A 16,517-nucleotide genomic window follows, 5' to 3' on the forward strand; every position below is an offset into this window, starting at 1 on the left:
CAATTTCTTGGATGAACAATTCATTACCTACAGTTTGTAGCAACAACAAGAGCTGCAGGCATACTTTACAACTAGGTGATGTTGTGCAGTGATGTTGATATTGATGTTGAACCCACAGGCTGACATGGTTCAGATGCTAATCATTTCTGCAGAACATACTAATATACATGTCCTGTGAATATGAACATACTATCTCTAGTCACTCAAGGTGTTCTTTTTTTTCTGTACATAAGTGTAATAGTACAAAGTTTCCCGAGTATAAACAGAGATGAGAAAGTTAATCCTTTCTTAAACATGGTTTTACAACACTAATAATCCAGTTTTTCTTTATAATGGTTTAAGGGCAGTGGAAACTGATGATAGCTGTTTCCGAGATTAAAGTATATTGCACCAGGAGGAGAAAACATAATTTAATAAAGAAAATTAGTTTTAATAAATACTTTAAGGGGCACTACAAGCAAAAAACTATGTTATCAATAAAACAAAAATCACTCACTCTTTTATTCAGCCATTCATTCATTTATCATGTATCTTAGATACCTTCAATAAGTAGAACATTCAGGAGAATATAACAAGTCAAGGTATATATTAACAAAGGTGAGGAGATCAAAGAAACTTAATACACTGTGTGATCAAAAGTATCCTGATACCCCCAAAGACAAACATTTTTCATATTAGGTGCATTGTGATGCCACCTACTGCCGGTACTCCATATCGGCAACCCCAGTAGTCATTAAACCATCTTTTAAAGCAATTGGATATCACATATGTACATACAACACAAGAATGGTTATAGTACCATTCCTTAAAGTGCTCCGCATGTTCTGTTTTCCTGTTCTGGGGTTAATTTTATATTTGTGACATAGTCTGTTAAAGAGACCCTCTGCACCCACGTTATGAATGCAAGACTGCATCAATACAGGAAGAAGGCTGTTAATACAACACTTTAGTTATCCAAATAAATTTTGTGATAAACAAGGCAAAGGTAATGTGGAGCATTATGAGTCACTAAAAGAGTAAAGTTTGTTAGATAAATGATGTTCAACATTTTCATGACGGTAACAATGAGACAATTTGTTGGATTCCAATAATTGCCACAAACTTTAATGAAATTTTCCTAACAGCAACTGACAACACAAGGCAATTTACTTATGCATGCACTGTATGCTGCACCAGCTAATATCAGGATTGCAGACTCAATTGTTACAGAAATAACTAAAAGTGTTATGGCACTAAAGGCTTCCATTTGTATGGGTAAAATTATATATTAACAACAGAAAATTTAAGATCATATTTAAAAAATATATCACAAGAATACCTCCAAATTAGGAGTGGAGAAGCACAAAAAAATGGTGTCCCACTAGTTTCAGAACTTGCCTCATTCCTGTTCTCAACATACATAAATGATATAAATGATGCACTGTAACTCTTCAATTACTGTGATGTTTTTAATGATACAAGTATACTGATAAAGGGCCCAAAATGCACCAATATCAGACACAACCAGGAGAATAATGAGACAGGCTTACAACTGGTTCACACAAACTCATTTTATGTAATTCTAAATAAATAAAAATGGTTTACAGCTACCAGAAGTACAGCTCATTGAGTTTACACTAAATGAAAACCTACATATCTGGAATCCCTAGGCATCCAGATGGATAACAAACTGAGATGGCACTTGCCTTCTTTGAGCTCGGAAATCTCTCTCGCTGTGTGGATCTGCAGGTGAGATTGCTAGCAACAATTAAGAAACAAATTTGTTCTGCAGCAGCATGCAGTAAGAAAATGATAACCAAACATCTTTCAGAAGTTACCTAGGGATTCTTACATTTAGCCTACTCCCTAATTTTGTGTGTGGTTCATAACAACAGTGAATTCAGAATCAATTGTGCAATTCACAAACAAAATTCTAGCAATAAAAATAATTTCTATATATACTATACAACTTTATCTAACATTCAGAATGGGTTTTATATCCCAATGCAAAAGTCCAACTGTCCCCCCCCCCCCAAAAAAAAAGAAGAAGAAGAAAAAAACATAACACTGCCGTCTACAGAGCTGGTATACTATATATTTCTGCTGCTAGGCTTGTATAACGCAACTCACTGCCAGTTCATCGCTGTCCATGTTCTTGATATAGGTTGTTCTGTTCAACTGCAGTGATTGTTTTTGCTAGTCCTGTTTTGTTCTTGTTTTGTTTTTATGATGGCAAGCTTAAGAGAACAACGTGCAGCCTGTGAAATTTTGCTTTCTACTTGGTAAAAATACTGCTATAACTGTTTTAACATTGAAAACAGCTTACCAAGATGACGGCATGGAAAAAACACAAGTGTAAGAGTGGTTTGCTTGATTTGAAAATGGCGACATGTTGATGACAAACCTCATAGTGGATGTCTATCAACTGCCCAAACTGACAAAAATGTTGAAAAGATTCGAGAACTTGTACTCACAGACCGGAGACAGACAATTTATCAACTGTCAGAGATTAGTGGGTTATCTTGGAGCTTCGTTTAGTGAATGTTAATGGAAGATTTGGAAATACAAAGGGTTGCTGCCAAGTCTATTCTTCAGGTTCAGATTGACAATCAAAAGGAACATTGAGTTGAAACATGTTGTGCTTTGAAACAACAGCTTTAAACTGATCCAGATTTTCTGTCAAGGGTCATAACTGGTGATGAGTCATGGTGCTACAGTTACAACCCAGAAACAAAGCAACAGTCAAGCCAATGGAATATGTCATCATCGCCCAGCCCAAAAAAAATATCGGGTCAAATCAAACATCAAAACAATGCTGATTTCCTTTTTTGATGCCAAGGACGCAGTTCATTCAGAGTTTGTTTCCTCAGGTCAGACTGTGAATCAAAGCTTTTACTTGGAAGTTGTAAGAAGATTGGGCAACATTGCTTGTCAAAAAAAAAACCAATTTGTGGCGACAGTAGACTGTTTCTTCCACTACGGCGATGCACCTGCGCACACTGTCATCTCTGTTAGACAGTTCCTTACTAAAAATGGCATGGTTCCACTGCCCCATTGATCTTACTCACCTGATGTGGCTCCCTGGGTCTTTCTCTTATTTCCACACATGAAAAGGGGCACGAAAGGACACCGATTTGACAATATTGAAAAAGTCAAGAAAAATGAGGGAGGAGCTGTCAGCCATTTCTAAAGACGACTACAAAAAAATGTTTTGAACAGTGGTAGCACCAGTGGGACAAATGTATTAATTGTAATGGAGAATATTTTGAAGTGGATAAGGTTGTTTTGTAAACAATTTTGAAAATACAAAGCTTAAAAAAGAATTTTTTTGGGGTATCCCCTCATATGAGACAGGAAACACAAAATTGACATCTACATCTACACTCTGGAAACCACTGTGAGTTGTATGGCAGAGGATACTCAATTTTGAACCACATTTTACTATTCATTTCCTTTCCATTCGCTTACGGCGTGCGGGAAGAATGATTGCTTAAATACTTGTGTGCTGGCTGTAATTAGTTCAATCTTGTCCCTCCAGTTCCTATAGAACCAATACATATGTGGTTGCAGGGTATTTCCAGATTCATGACGTGATATTGGTTCTTAACATTTTGTGAACAGTGTTTGTGTGGGACACCTGAATTCTATCTCCAAGTGACTGCTAGTTCATGTTTTTCAGCAGCTCCCTCATGGATCAAAAAATACTGTGGCCATTCATGCTGCAATTTTGTTGTATACATTCAATATCGACTGTTAGTTCTATTGGGTATGCATCCCAAACACTTGAGTATATTACAGGACAAAATGTGTGAGTGTTTTAGAAGCAACCTCCTCTGAAGACAGACCACTTTTTCCTATTATCACACCAATGAATCAAAAATCTGTCTTCTGCTTTGTCTATAATTCAGCCTACACCTTCATTTGATTTCATATCTTCTTAAAATGATAAATTTGTTAACACCGAATATAAATTTAAATATTACAAAATCTTTCGTAAAAGTATTTTGTTGGAGAATAACCTTATACGGGAATGAAATGTGGGTGATAAAAAAAGAAGACACCCAAAGCTTTTGAAATGTGCTGCTATAGAAGAATGCTGAAGCTAGATGGACAGATTAATAATTAATGAGGAGATACTGAATCAGATTGGAGGAATAAAACTATGGTACAGCTTGATGAGCTAATAGAACACTTCCTGTGATATTAATAAATCATCATTTGATAATGAAATGGAGTGTGAGGAGGTATAACTTTTAAGGGACAGCAAGGTTTTAGTATAGTAAACAGGCTCAAGTAGATGTAGGTCACAGTAGGTATGCAGAGATAAAGAGGTCTACATAGAATAGACTAGTGTGGGGTGTTGCATCAATTCAGACTGAAGATGACAACAACAATAAGCCCCAGCCTACAGATTGTAAGTCCCTGGTATTTGAACAAGTTCACTGATTGCAACTGAATAGTAGTATTCTAGTTACAGGATAATATGCTTTTTTCATTTTGTGATTTGAAGTATTTTACATTTCTGAACATTTAAACAAGTCGCCAATAGTCTCGTAGAATGGGGTGTACTGCCAGTGGACTGTGTCTTCCCAAAACGAGATTTAGACATCATAACTTGGCATCTTCATCAGGAGTTCCCAGTCTCAGGAAACACCTGATGTAGACACTGAGTTACGACATCAAAATATTCTGTTGGGAGGATGTGGACCACTGGCAGTACACCTGATTCTATGAGATAACAACAAATCACTGGGAAAATCTAAGATATTATAAATTGCTAATCTTTTCACCACATTGAAATCTAATCAGAATTTGATTGGATATCTGAACAGCTGTTATTACAATACTTCATTACAGATAATTGATTCAGAGGCTACTATTTACATTCCCTGCAAGGTCATTAATATACAGTATGAACAGTGAGAGTTCCTACACACTTCTCTGGGACATACCTGAAGTTATTTCTAAATCTTATAGTAATGTATAGAACACTACCAGAAGCTTTCTTGCCATATGCAGTGACTCAGGCCCTTCAGAATGCTTTTGCACAATGGGAGTGCCAAGTTACACATGAACTGGCCATTTCGTTAAACTAAGGTGTGTGTATGTAGTTTAAGGAAAGCAAATATTACAATATGTATGTATTATTAAAGACATTTCAAGCAACCCGACTGTTATGAAATTTTTACTGTTAATCGTTAATAACAGTATGAATTTCAATTTGTTTTCTAAAGTTATTTCTGAAGTACACAAAACAGCCTAAAACATAGAATCTACACAAAATCACCTAAAACACAGAATTTATGACTTTCCATGATGAATAATTTCTTTACTTGCTAATATGTTTTATGTAATAGTCAGTGAAGAACTTCAACCAAATATTTTATCATTAAATAACTAGGTAAACAGCAGTTTGGTGAAAGAGACAAAAATTTACTTAATGTTTTCAGTTTCAGACAATCACTATTATTGTATCTGTTGGGTAATATTATTTTCATCTGTTGTACTGTCTGAGGGAATGTACAAATGAATCAACCATGAATGTGAAATCACTTTGGTATCAAGAGAGAACATCTCAATTTTGTCTTGTAATGTGGCAGAATGAAATCACAGATTCTGAATATACTGACATCATGATCATTTTGGGTCAACAGAAATTTGCTGTACCCATGTTGGGTATTGTATCCATTTCTTATGGACAACATGCAGCCTTGTACAAGGTACAGAAAAAATGGTGCACTTGGCAGTCGGCAAGCAATTCCTCATCCCAGTTCATGACAAAAGTGTACCTGGCAAAACCTAGTCCCATCATTAGCTTTAATGGAACATCAATTTTAAAAAATGAGACTCTGGCAACACTGTAACTGGATGCAGTGCAGCCAAGAACAGGTAGCATGAACTCTGTGCTGTGCCAGAGCTGTCCCCTTAGCTCAGTGAGATGAGGCAATAACAGGGGGAATGGATATGCAAACACCCCAATGTTCGAGTGGCATACACAGCAAACTTTTTGCCCTTTTCTTTTCTTTTTTACAGTTCAACCATCAAACTGTATCCAGTTTACACCAACACAATGCAGTATCTTGTGCATTTCTTTCTGTTACTGTTACCTTCATTTAAACAGTAAGACATAACACGAACTTCTTACAGACATAAATGGCCACTTTGTTCTGTCAATGTGGCAAATAAAGCCAACAGAAGATAAGAAGATAATAATGGATACAGTAACATTGTCCGTATTCTTTGAGGTAAAAAAAATGATAGGTAGGCTGAACTAGATTGTAGATTATACTATGCACAATAATTCCACTCTGTATATTTGACATCCAGACTTATCTTCACAGAGCCAGGACATACACTTAAGAGCAACATGCACTTTAGGGCCAATGTTCAAAGTGGCCATCTTGCATTTGCAAACACTTTGTCACTTGCTGGATCATACTTTGCTTGGCCCTAGGCAACATACTTGCACCCAGCATGGCAAAAGCAACGGGCAAACAAGCTATGTCATGTACATTTATGAACAGAGTGCTATAAACTTCTTTCATTATGTGTCCCCACAAATAAAAATATAGTGGATTAAGATGTGGGGAACTTGGAAGCCAGAACATTGAACCTCAACAACCAATCCATTTCCATGGAAATGCTTCATTTAAGTACACTGATGGAAAAAAATCGCAACCCCATGAAGGACTTGTGCAAATAATACAAAGTTGGTAAGCACGTTTCTACATCTGGAAGATGATGTCTACTTAAATTTCATAAGAGTATGAAAATCAGATTTGTTTTAAGCACATGCAGTAACAGTCATGAGCTTTGTCACCTTTGAGATTAAATGTGGTGTGTTGATGTTAGTCAAGAATGCCTTTAAGGCAACAAAGACAACATTATCAACACATCACTGAGTTTGAATGAGGTTGTTCCTTCTGTGATACTGCAGAAAGTCTTGGCAGGATTGTAGCCACTGTACATGATTCTGGCAGTGGTGGTCACAAGAATTTACAGTTGCCAGAAGACCGGGCTCCGGACAGCCACATGGCACTATATAGAGGGAAGCCCTTTGTGTTTGGAGTATGGTTCTGGTGCATCATACTGCATCTGCAGTGACAATTTGAGCAGCAGTTGGTACCCCAGCGACACAGCCAACTGTTGCAAATCAGCTACTTTGAAGACACACATTTGTATGCTTGCAATCAACATTCTGGCGGTTGCACAGGTTGTAAATTTACCAGCCTTTCGCATTTGCAATGGATTATCTCATGCTTACATTAATCTCTGATCTTGCAATGTTAATCTATAAATATAGGATGTTCGGAAATTCCTATCACAAACTCCTAGGACTTGTAAAGGGGATTTAGTACACAATATTTTGAGCAGAAAGCCTTGTCCAGAAACATACTGTTTCCGTACTACAGCCATTTGAAAACATGTTTGCTAGGCAAGTTTGCAACAAGGTAGTCATGGTGGGGGATGCTTATGTTGGATTAGGTGATGTCATTTGGTGTGTATACTACCTCTCTCACCTGGTTCGAGCCTCATTCACATGTCTGTGAATGCTAGAGGTGGTATGGGGTGTTGGAGGTGGTATGGATGTAGTTGTTAGTTATGACAACATACCAGATGGTGCTGGAAGCAACATCTATTGCACACACAATTACTCATGTACTCATTGATAGTTTCTCTTCAACATGATGCAGTTCAGCCGCTTCTAGTTAGGGCATGTTGTGACCCCTTGGAGCACCAGAATCACACCTGCTGACAGTGAAGGTAATCCTTTCTCGAAGCCTCATCTAACTGTAGCAAAAAAGGTATACAATGGTGTTGGATGTTGTGCATAATGATTTTGATAAAGGCAATGAGAAGTTCTTCCATTACTGCGAGCTTCTCCATACAGAAGGACCATGTTCGTGTATTTTGCATAAACATACTAAATTGCTCTGAATTCAGAGATACATGAATGAAACTCAAACCAAGTCAGAGGAGTAGAACAGACTACCTTCTTGCACACATACCTAGCAAACATGTTTTCAAATGATTGTAGCTTGGAAATGATACTGATACGTTCCCAGACATAAGTGCCTACTTAAAATATTATGTACTCACTCCCCACTACCAGTCCTAGGAGTATGTAACACGAATTTTTGAACACCCTGTATGTTATTACGCAAACAAATGCCATAAAATTTCAATACTCTACATTAATCATTGTATAGTGTTGTGATTTTTTTTTTTCTGTGAGTGTAGTTACACGCATTCATTTCATCATGCTGGAATCATAGCTGTGACCGAACACCAAGTGGAGCATTTTCTCATGCATCAAGCAAACTTGTGCAAAAAAACATACAATATAGGTGCGCATTCAGCTTCTCTGGCAACAGGTAAGGGACCAAAGGCACACCTCCCATGATTCCATCCCACAGATTTATGTCAAAATGTGACTGAAAGCCACATCAAGGGGATATGTGGGTTGTGTTCCAACCAATAATGTCTATTGTGGAGGTTGAAAATACCTTGATGAGTGAAGAGAGATTTGTTAGTCTGTATCACACTATTTATAAAATGTTCGCAATCTTGCACTTATTGCAAAATCCATTTACAAAACTGTACTCTCTGAATGCAGTCTTGGTGTTGAGTGAGCATGTAATGATATGGATGCAGTTCTTCATCATGCAACACATCAACAATCAGTCTTTCAGATATCTGGAACTGCTTCACTTACATGAATGGTGAATCGTTTCAAGAATCGCATCCTCTGTTTGTGAAGTGCATCTTAATCCTTGGAAGACCTCTGTCTGTTACTCGTGGATGATGATTACCACTTTCCTGAAGGTGTTGCTCCAGGCAATGAAAACTGTTCTTATTGGAATAGTGCCTTTGAGGGTACCTTGCACATGAAAAGCAACAGAAGCAGCTTGGTTATCAGATGCACCCAGCAATAAAAGCATATCGATGTATTCACCATCCTTGTACTCAATCAGGAAGCCAACCTACATTAACTTGACAGGACCAGTTATGGTTGTACAGTGAGCAGTTAGTAGACATATGCATGCAATTGAATGGATCCCACTGTCATGTGATGGGCTAATGTCATATTGCAAAATAATTTCCAACTTACAAATGATGAGGAGAAAGATCGGAGTGTGGAATGTCAGATCCCTTAACTGGGCAGGTAGGTTAGAAAATTTAAAAAGGGATATGGATAGGTTAAAGTTAGATATAGTGGGAGTTAGTGAAGTTCAGTGGCAGGAGGAACAAGACTTTTGGTCAGGTGAATGCAGGGTTATAAATACAAAATCAAATAGGGGTAATGCAGGAGTAGGTTTAATAATGAATAAAAAATAGGAGTGTGAGTGAGCTACTACAAACAGCCTAGTGAACACATTATTGTGCCCAAGATAGACACAAAGCCCACACCTACTACAGTAGTACAAGTTTATATGACAACTAGCTCTGCAGATGATGAAGAAATTGATGAAATGTATGATGAGATAAAATAAATTATTCAGGTTGTGAAGGGAGATGAAAATTTAATAGTCATGGATCACTGGAATTTGAGAGTAGGAAAAGGGAGAGAAGGAAACATAGTAGGTGAATATGGATTGGGGGTAAGAAATGAAAGAGGAAGCTGTCTGGTAGAATTTTGCACAGAGCATAACTTAATCATAGCTAACACTTGGTTCAAGAATCATAAAAGAAGGTTGTATATGTGGAAGAATACTGGAGATACTAGAAGGTATCAGATAGATTATATAGTGGAAAGACAGAGATTTAGGAACCAGCTTTTAAATTGTAAGACATTTCCAGGGGTAGATGTGGACTCTGACCACAATCTATTGGTTATGAACTGTAGATTAAAACTGAAGAAATTGCAAAAAGATGGAAATTTAAGGAGATGGGACCTGGATAAACTGACTAAACCAGTGGTTGTATGGAGTTTCAGGGAGAGCATAAGGGAACAATTGACAGGAATAGGGGAAAGAAGTACAGTAGAAGACAAATGGGTAGCTCTGAGGGATGAAGTAGTGAAGGCAGCAGAGGATCAAATAGGTAAAAAGATGAGGGCTAATAGAAATCCTTGGATACCAGAAGAAATATTGAATTTAACTGACAAAAGGAGAGAATTTAAAAATGCAGTAAATGAAGCAGGCAAAAAGGAATACAAACATCTTGAAAATGATATCGACAGGAAGTGCAAAATGGCTAAGCAGGGATGGCTAGAGGACAAATGCAAGGATGTAGAGGCTTATCTCACTAGGGGTAAGTTAGATACTGCCTACAGGAAAATTAAAGAGACCTTTGGGGAGAAGACAACCACTTGCATGAATATCAAGAGCTCAGATGGATACACAGTTCTAAGCAAAGGAGGGAAAGCAGAAAGGTGGAAGGAGTATATAGAGGGTCCATACAAGGGCGATGCACTTGAGGACAATATTATGGAAATGAAAGAGGATGTAGATGAAGATGAAATGGGAGATATGACAGTCCACGAAGAGTTTGACAGAGCACTGAAAGATCTGAATCGAAACAAGGCCCCAGGAGTAGACAACATTCCATTCGAACTACTGACAGCCTTGGGAGAGCCAGTCCTGACAAAACTCTACCATCTGGTGTGCAAGATGTATGAGACAAGTGAAATACCCTCAGACTTCTAGAAGAATATAATAATTCCAATCCCAAAGAAAGCAGGTGTTGTCAGATGTGAAAATTACCGAACTATCAGTTTAATAAGTCACGGCTTCAAAATACTAACGCGGATTCTTTACAGACGAATGGAAAAACTAGTAGAAGCTGACCTCGGGGAAGATCAGTTTGAATTCCGTAGAAATGTTGGGAAACGTGAGGGAATACTGATCCTACGACTTATCTTAGAAGAAAGATTAAGGAAAGTCAAACCTATATTTCTAGCATTTGTAGACTTAGAGAAAGCTTTTGAAGATGTTGAGTGGAATACTCTCTTTCAAATTCTGAAGGTGTCAGGGGTAAAATACAGGGAGAGAAAGGCTATTTACAATTTTTACAGAAACCAGATGGCAGTTATAAGAGTCGAGGGACATGAAAGGGAAGCAGTGGTTGGGAAGGGAGTGAGACAGGGTTCTAGTCTCTCCCTGATATTATCCAATCTTTACATTGAGCAAGCAGTGAAGGAAACAAAAGTAAAATTTGGAGTAGATATTAAAATCCATGGAGAAGAAATAAAAACTTTGAGATTTGCAGATGACATCATAATTCTGTCAGAGACAGCAAAGGACTTGGAAGAGCAGTTGAACGGAATGGACGGTGTCTTGAAAGGAGGATATAAGATGAACATCGACAAAAGCAAAACGAGGATAATGGAATGTAGTCGAATTAAGTCGGGCGATGCTGAGGGAATTAGAATAGGAAATGAGACACTTAAAGTAGTAAATAAGTTTTGCTGTTTGGGGAGCAAAATAACTGATGATGGTCGAAGTAGAGAAGATATAAAATGTAGACTGGCAATGGCAAGGAAAGCGTTTCTGAAGAAGAGAAATTTGTTAACATCAAGTATCGATTTAAGTGTCTGGAAGTCATTTCTGAAAGTATTTGTATGGAGTGTAGCCATGTATGGAAGCGAAACATGGATGATAAATAGATTGGACAAGAAGAGAATAGAAGCTTTTGAAATGTGCTCTTACAGAAGAATGCTGAAGATTAGATGGGTAGATCACATAACTAATGAGGAGGTATTGAATAGAATTTGGGAGAAGAGGAGTTTGTGGCACAACTTGACAAGAAAAAAGGACCAATTGGTAGGACATGTCCTGAGGCATCAAAGGATCACAAATTTAGCATTGTAGGTCAGCGTGGAGGGTAAAAATCAAGAGATGAATACACTAAGCAGATTCAGAAGGATGTAGGTTGCAGTAGGTACTGGGAAATGAAGAAGCTTGCACAGGATTGGGTAGTATGGAGAGCTGCATCAAACCAGTATCAGAACTGAAGACCGCAACAACGACAACAAATGATGAGAAACAGGGAACGGATGCCTAAAATATAAAATAGGCACCTGACAAGGATTCAAACTGTAGCTTCAGGGAAAATGCATGTTTGATGTTCCAACAGTCTATTCAGTGAACTACGATGCCATTATAGGGTGATACACGTTTTTCTGTACATCCTGGTGTGCTGCACAATGTGACACTCTAGTCAGTTCTTTGTTTTCATATCTGTGTTTTCCAAATGCACCCAATCTGATTTTGATAAATAAACTTTTGTATTGAATATGGATGAGCAATTGCATGCTGACACCCAAGTGCATCATTTTTTCTTCACCCTGTATATTAGTGCATTTACTGCCGTATTAACTTTTACATGAGCAATAAACATTATTTAATATATTACAATTGGAATAGTAATGTATTAATGCAATTACTAAATTTCAAAGCTGGTCACCATTGCCTGTCTGTAAACAAACACCATCATTTAGAGTTCACAAACTTCCAAATTAAGAATCTTTAGTTCTGTATAACGTACTCCATCTGATATTGATGGAAACATTTTAGCATCTTTTGAATCAGCAAATAATGTTGTAATTCATATCTTAATTTCTGGCAGTGTTTACATAATCAACCTTGCATATTTATGCATTATGCTATGACCGAATTGCTGAAGTTACTATCGAATGTAAAATAATTACTAAATTCATCACATTATCACAACTTTAATTTTAATTTGTAGAAAACATGAAATCAACAATGAGAGAATATGTCCCGTATTATTTTCATGTTATTTAAGACATGTGGGTGAAGAGACATCTAGTGAAGTATTGAGAATACTTTTATGATGTGAAATTAAATTGACTTGATGTACAAGTTTTATTTTTTGAAATATATGAAGAACTTCTATATAATGAATGTCCTGTATACATTATTTTAGTTAGAATGACTGTTTTTTATTTTGATATTGCCCAAGAACCTAATGGCAGAGTTAATTAAAAATATGAATTTCTGCAACAGCTTTTACACCCACCTACAAAGGAGCAAAAAATGGCACGTTTGGTAAATGCACAAGACTGACACATTTCAGTCTCTATATGCCTTTGGTCAACTCTTATGACATGAGGTCATGTTGCCTGAAACTCACTTTTGTTAACACCGTGCAATATTTATTTCATAAAGCATTGGATTAACCTGTAACAATTTGGAATCTGTTGTACATGACATCTACAGAAATTTTGATTTTTTTGTGAGAATTGATACATTCTTTCAACGAGTATAAATTTTGTGTGGTGTGCTGGCCCTGGAACTTGAGTCCAGAAATGGGAAGAACACCACAGTATCAGAGCGAGCATTCAAAACCATTATATATCACGTTCTTTTATAAAGTGCTTATTAATTGTGAGAGGTGGAATGTTTTATTGTGTCTTCCAGTACTGACAAATCATGTGTGCACAGCTGGTACCAATCAGCCACTATAGATTCTGACACAGAAGTTACACTGAACCCTGAATAAGCATTACAGAGATGGTTATCTTTAAATGCAGCAGTTACTTGTAGCAAGCAATATGAAGTGAAATTGAGCCTCTTGTAGTACAAAACTTTAAGTAGATAAAAACTGGCATTCAAAACATACAGTAAATATTGTGATCATGTTTTAAACTGCATAATGTATTTAAATAAAATATAAGTACAATTATTGTTTCAATTATTAATAATCCACTCACACAGACAATGCAATATTGCATCATCAGGCAATTACAGTGTCACAACTCTTAGGACGCTAAGAGTGGTAACACTGCGAAACCGAGAACAGTTGACAAAATGTGTTCTGAATGGTGGCAACTTTTAACGATCAGTGCTTGGGAATTGGTGGACAACTTACAGTACGTTTACCATAGCTAGTCTATTGGTGACTTATGACAGTTATTTATGTTGGTTGCCAACTAATAATATGATTGGTATATTTGCGGCCTCAGGTGCCGCCTCACAATGTTAGTATTGGATCGTGAGCAAAAAGGTTTGACAAACACTAATCTACTGGGTGTCCAAAAAGTCTTTCCCTGATTACATAAATTGATAACTCAGGCTAGAAGTAAGATACAAATATGAAACTGGTGTCTAATTATTTACAAACTACCAAAGTTTTTTTCACACATCAGTAAACTTCCACTTTCATTGTTGCCCAATGACAGTACACGTCGATATGACTTCGCTGTCGAAATGCTATCACGTATTGAGGACGATGATGGTTATCTCAGACGAATTGCCTTTTCTGACGAAGCGACCTTTTTCGTCAGTGGAGTAGTGAATCGCCATAATGTGCGCATTTGGGGTTCATAATCCCCGGCGAGGCCATGGAGTGCACCAGAGGCAGCCCAAAGGTGAATGTTTGGTGCATGGTATTGCACGATCGAATTATCGGGCCATTCTTCTTCGCTGAGGCTGTCACCACATCTGCAGTGTATCTGGACATGTTGCAACTGTATGCTGTGCCTTAGCTGCTTCAGTATCACCCCGATGTCTTGTTCAGCATGGCGGTGCACAGCCTCATTGGGGTTTGTATGTTCGTGCCTATCTCGATATGACCTTTCCCGGGCGATGGATCAATCTCGATGGGCCAACGATTTGGCCTCCACGCTCTCCTGACATAACCCCATTAGAATTCTTTTTATGGGGTTATGTAAAGGACGAAATCTACCGAACACATGTAACAGATCTTGAAGCCCTGTGGCAACGGATAACCACAGTCATTGAATCGATCCCTCCAGTGATGTTGGCTAGTGTGTGGATGGAAATTGAATATCGCCTAGATGTGCTACGTGCTACCGAGAGTGCTCATGTGGAAGTTTACTGAAGTGTGAAAAAAGCTTTGATAGTTTGTAAACATATAGACACCAGATTCATATTTGTATCTTACTTCTACACTGAGTTATCAATTTATATATCAGGAAAGACTTTTTGGACACCCTGTAGATTAGTGCCACAGGAATATAACACACGTGATCTCGTTTGTACACAAGGGATACAGGAATTTGTCATACATTACGTAAATAGTCATGCAAAATGCATGCACTTTATGCCAAAATGAACATTAAGGTCAGTTTATCTTACCAAAAACAATGAAAATCACGGAGCCCAAGAAAGCATACCTTGCACATGATGCAGCTAACAGTGCTTGGCTTAATGTGTTATTTTGTACACATGCATTAAAGAATTTTGAAAAATGGTCTTAAAATATCAATATCATTTAAAGTAATAATACAGATAGCATTTTATGCTTATTTAGTAATAATGTTGTTCCCTCTCAACAATTCGTACAACTCAAATTAGGTGAAACGATTACTGCTAATTCCTGATGAAAAATGTGGTTTATTGTGACTGAACAATGATGCAAGCTTATTTTCTTTCGAACAAGAGCGAAATAACGTACGCACCAGGTAATGCTTTCATTGTAGATGGAGACGAGCATCATGAGGATGGCGAGAGAGTAGAAAATGCAGTCGCGCACCATGGGGTACCAGTTGAGGTGCAGCGTGGCGCCGGCGCACAGCGCGCACACCGAGATCACGAACATGATGTTGAAGACGGCCGAGCCGATCACGCCCGAAACGCCGATGTCGTCTTTGGCGAAGAAGACGCCGATGACGACAGTGGCCAGCTCTGGCGCAGACGACCCGGCGGCCATGAAGGTGGCGCCCGCCACGTCGGGGGACAGCTTCAGTTCTGCACACGGTTGAGCCACGTCTTACTAACCCAGTCGCTCTACTGCTGTGTGCCTTACAGCGCCGAAACAGCGTGTTAATGTAGAAGTAGGTGCACATAAATGAATATTCTGATGTATCGGAGGCAGTAACGTTTAAATATGCAAATGACGCTACAGTTGACAAACTGAGGGGCCCGACTCAGCATTATTTATTTTATTATTGTACTTTCATAAAATGGAAATGTAGCTTCGAGTAAAATTTTATTTCACTTATTTCAGCGATAACAGATGCTATGCATAATGCTTTTTGAACCATTATCTGAACAACATTAGGGTGGCACACACAAAACCAGTACGCCTCACCCCAGAGATTCAAGTAACAACAAACTGACTAAAAAGGAAAAGGTAGTAGTAACGTTAATAAACATGTAGGTACCCGTTTATACGAGATGCTGGAAGGGGTGCCCATGGGCATCCAGGCCACTTCACAAGCAGTTTTAGAAGAGATGATTGACTGGTATGTGAGGCGTACCAGTTTTACGTCGGACACACTTTACAAGCGCCTAAAGCTACTTATAATCAAAGTTGACTCTTAGTATATCCGCACATACAGCATGGAAAGCAAACACTGTTTACAAATAATAAGTTCCTCGTATTAGAGGCGTATAATGTTTAGACTTCTGGACAGAAGAGAATTCCGCGACACGCTCCATAGGGCTATTGGCTACTGCACACAGTCAAATGTCACACCACGCCCATTTCGAAAGATTAATCTGTGTTGTGCTTAGAGATGGAAGCTGGACAATGAGTACAGTGGTGTGTAAATGGATTAAAGATTACTGAATACACGACAACTTTACACCAAAAAGTCGTAAATTGAC

General features: G+C 38.0%; 1 protein-coding gene across 2 annotated transcripts in view; it reads right to left on the minus strand.

Moving 5' to 3' along the window:
- Window positions 1-16,517, minus strand: part of LOC126354034 (probable sodium/potassium/calcium exchanger CG1090) — a 448,803-nt gene that overhangs the window by 61,150 nt on the left and 371,136 nt on the right. For both annotated transcript variants that reach the window (XM_050003370.1, XM_050003369.1), the window contains exon 5: window positions 15,368-15,656. In XM_050003370.1, the coding sequence (XP_049859327.1) occupies window positions 15,368-15,656 (289 nt within the window). The remainder of the gene's footprint in view (window positions 1-15,367; window positions 15,657-16,517) is intronic.

Source organism: Schistocerca gregaria, chromosome 3 (genome assembly GCF_023897955.1).
Source record: "Schistocerca gregaria isolate iqSchGreg1 chromosome 3, iqSchGreg1.2, whole genome shotgun sequence".
Lineage (NCBI taxonomy): Eukaryota > Metazoa > Arthropoda > Insecta > Orthoptera > Acrididae > Schistocerca > Schistocerca gregaria.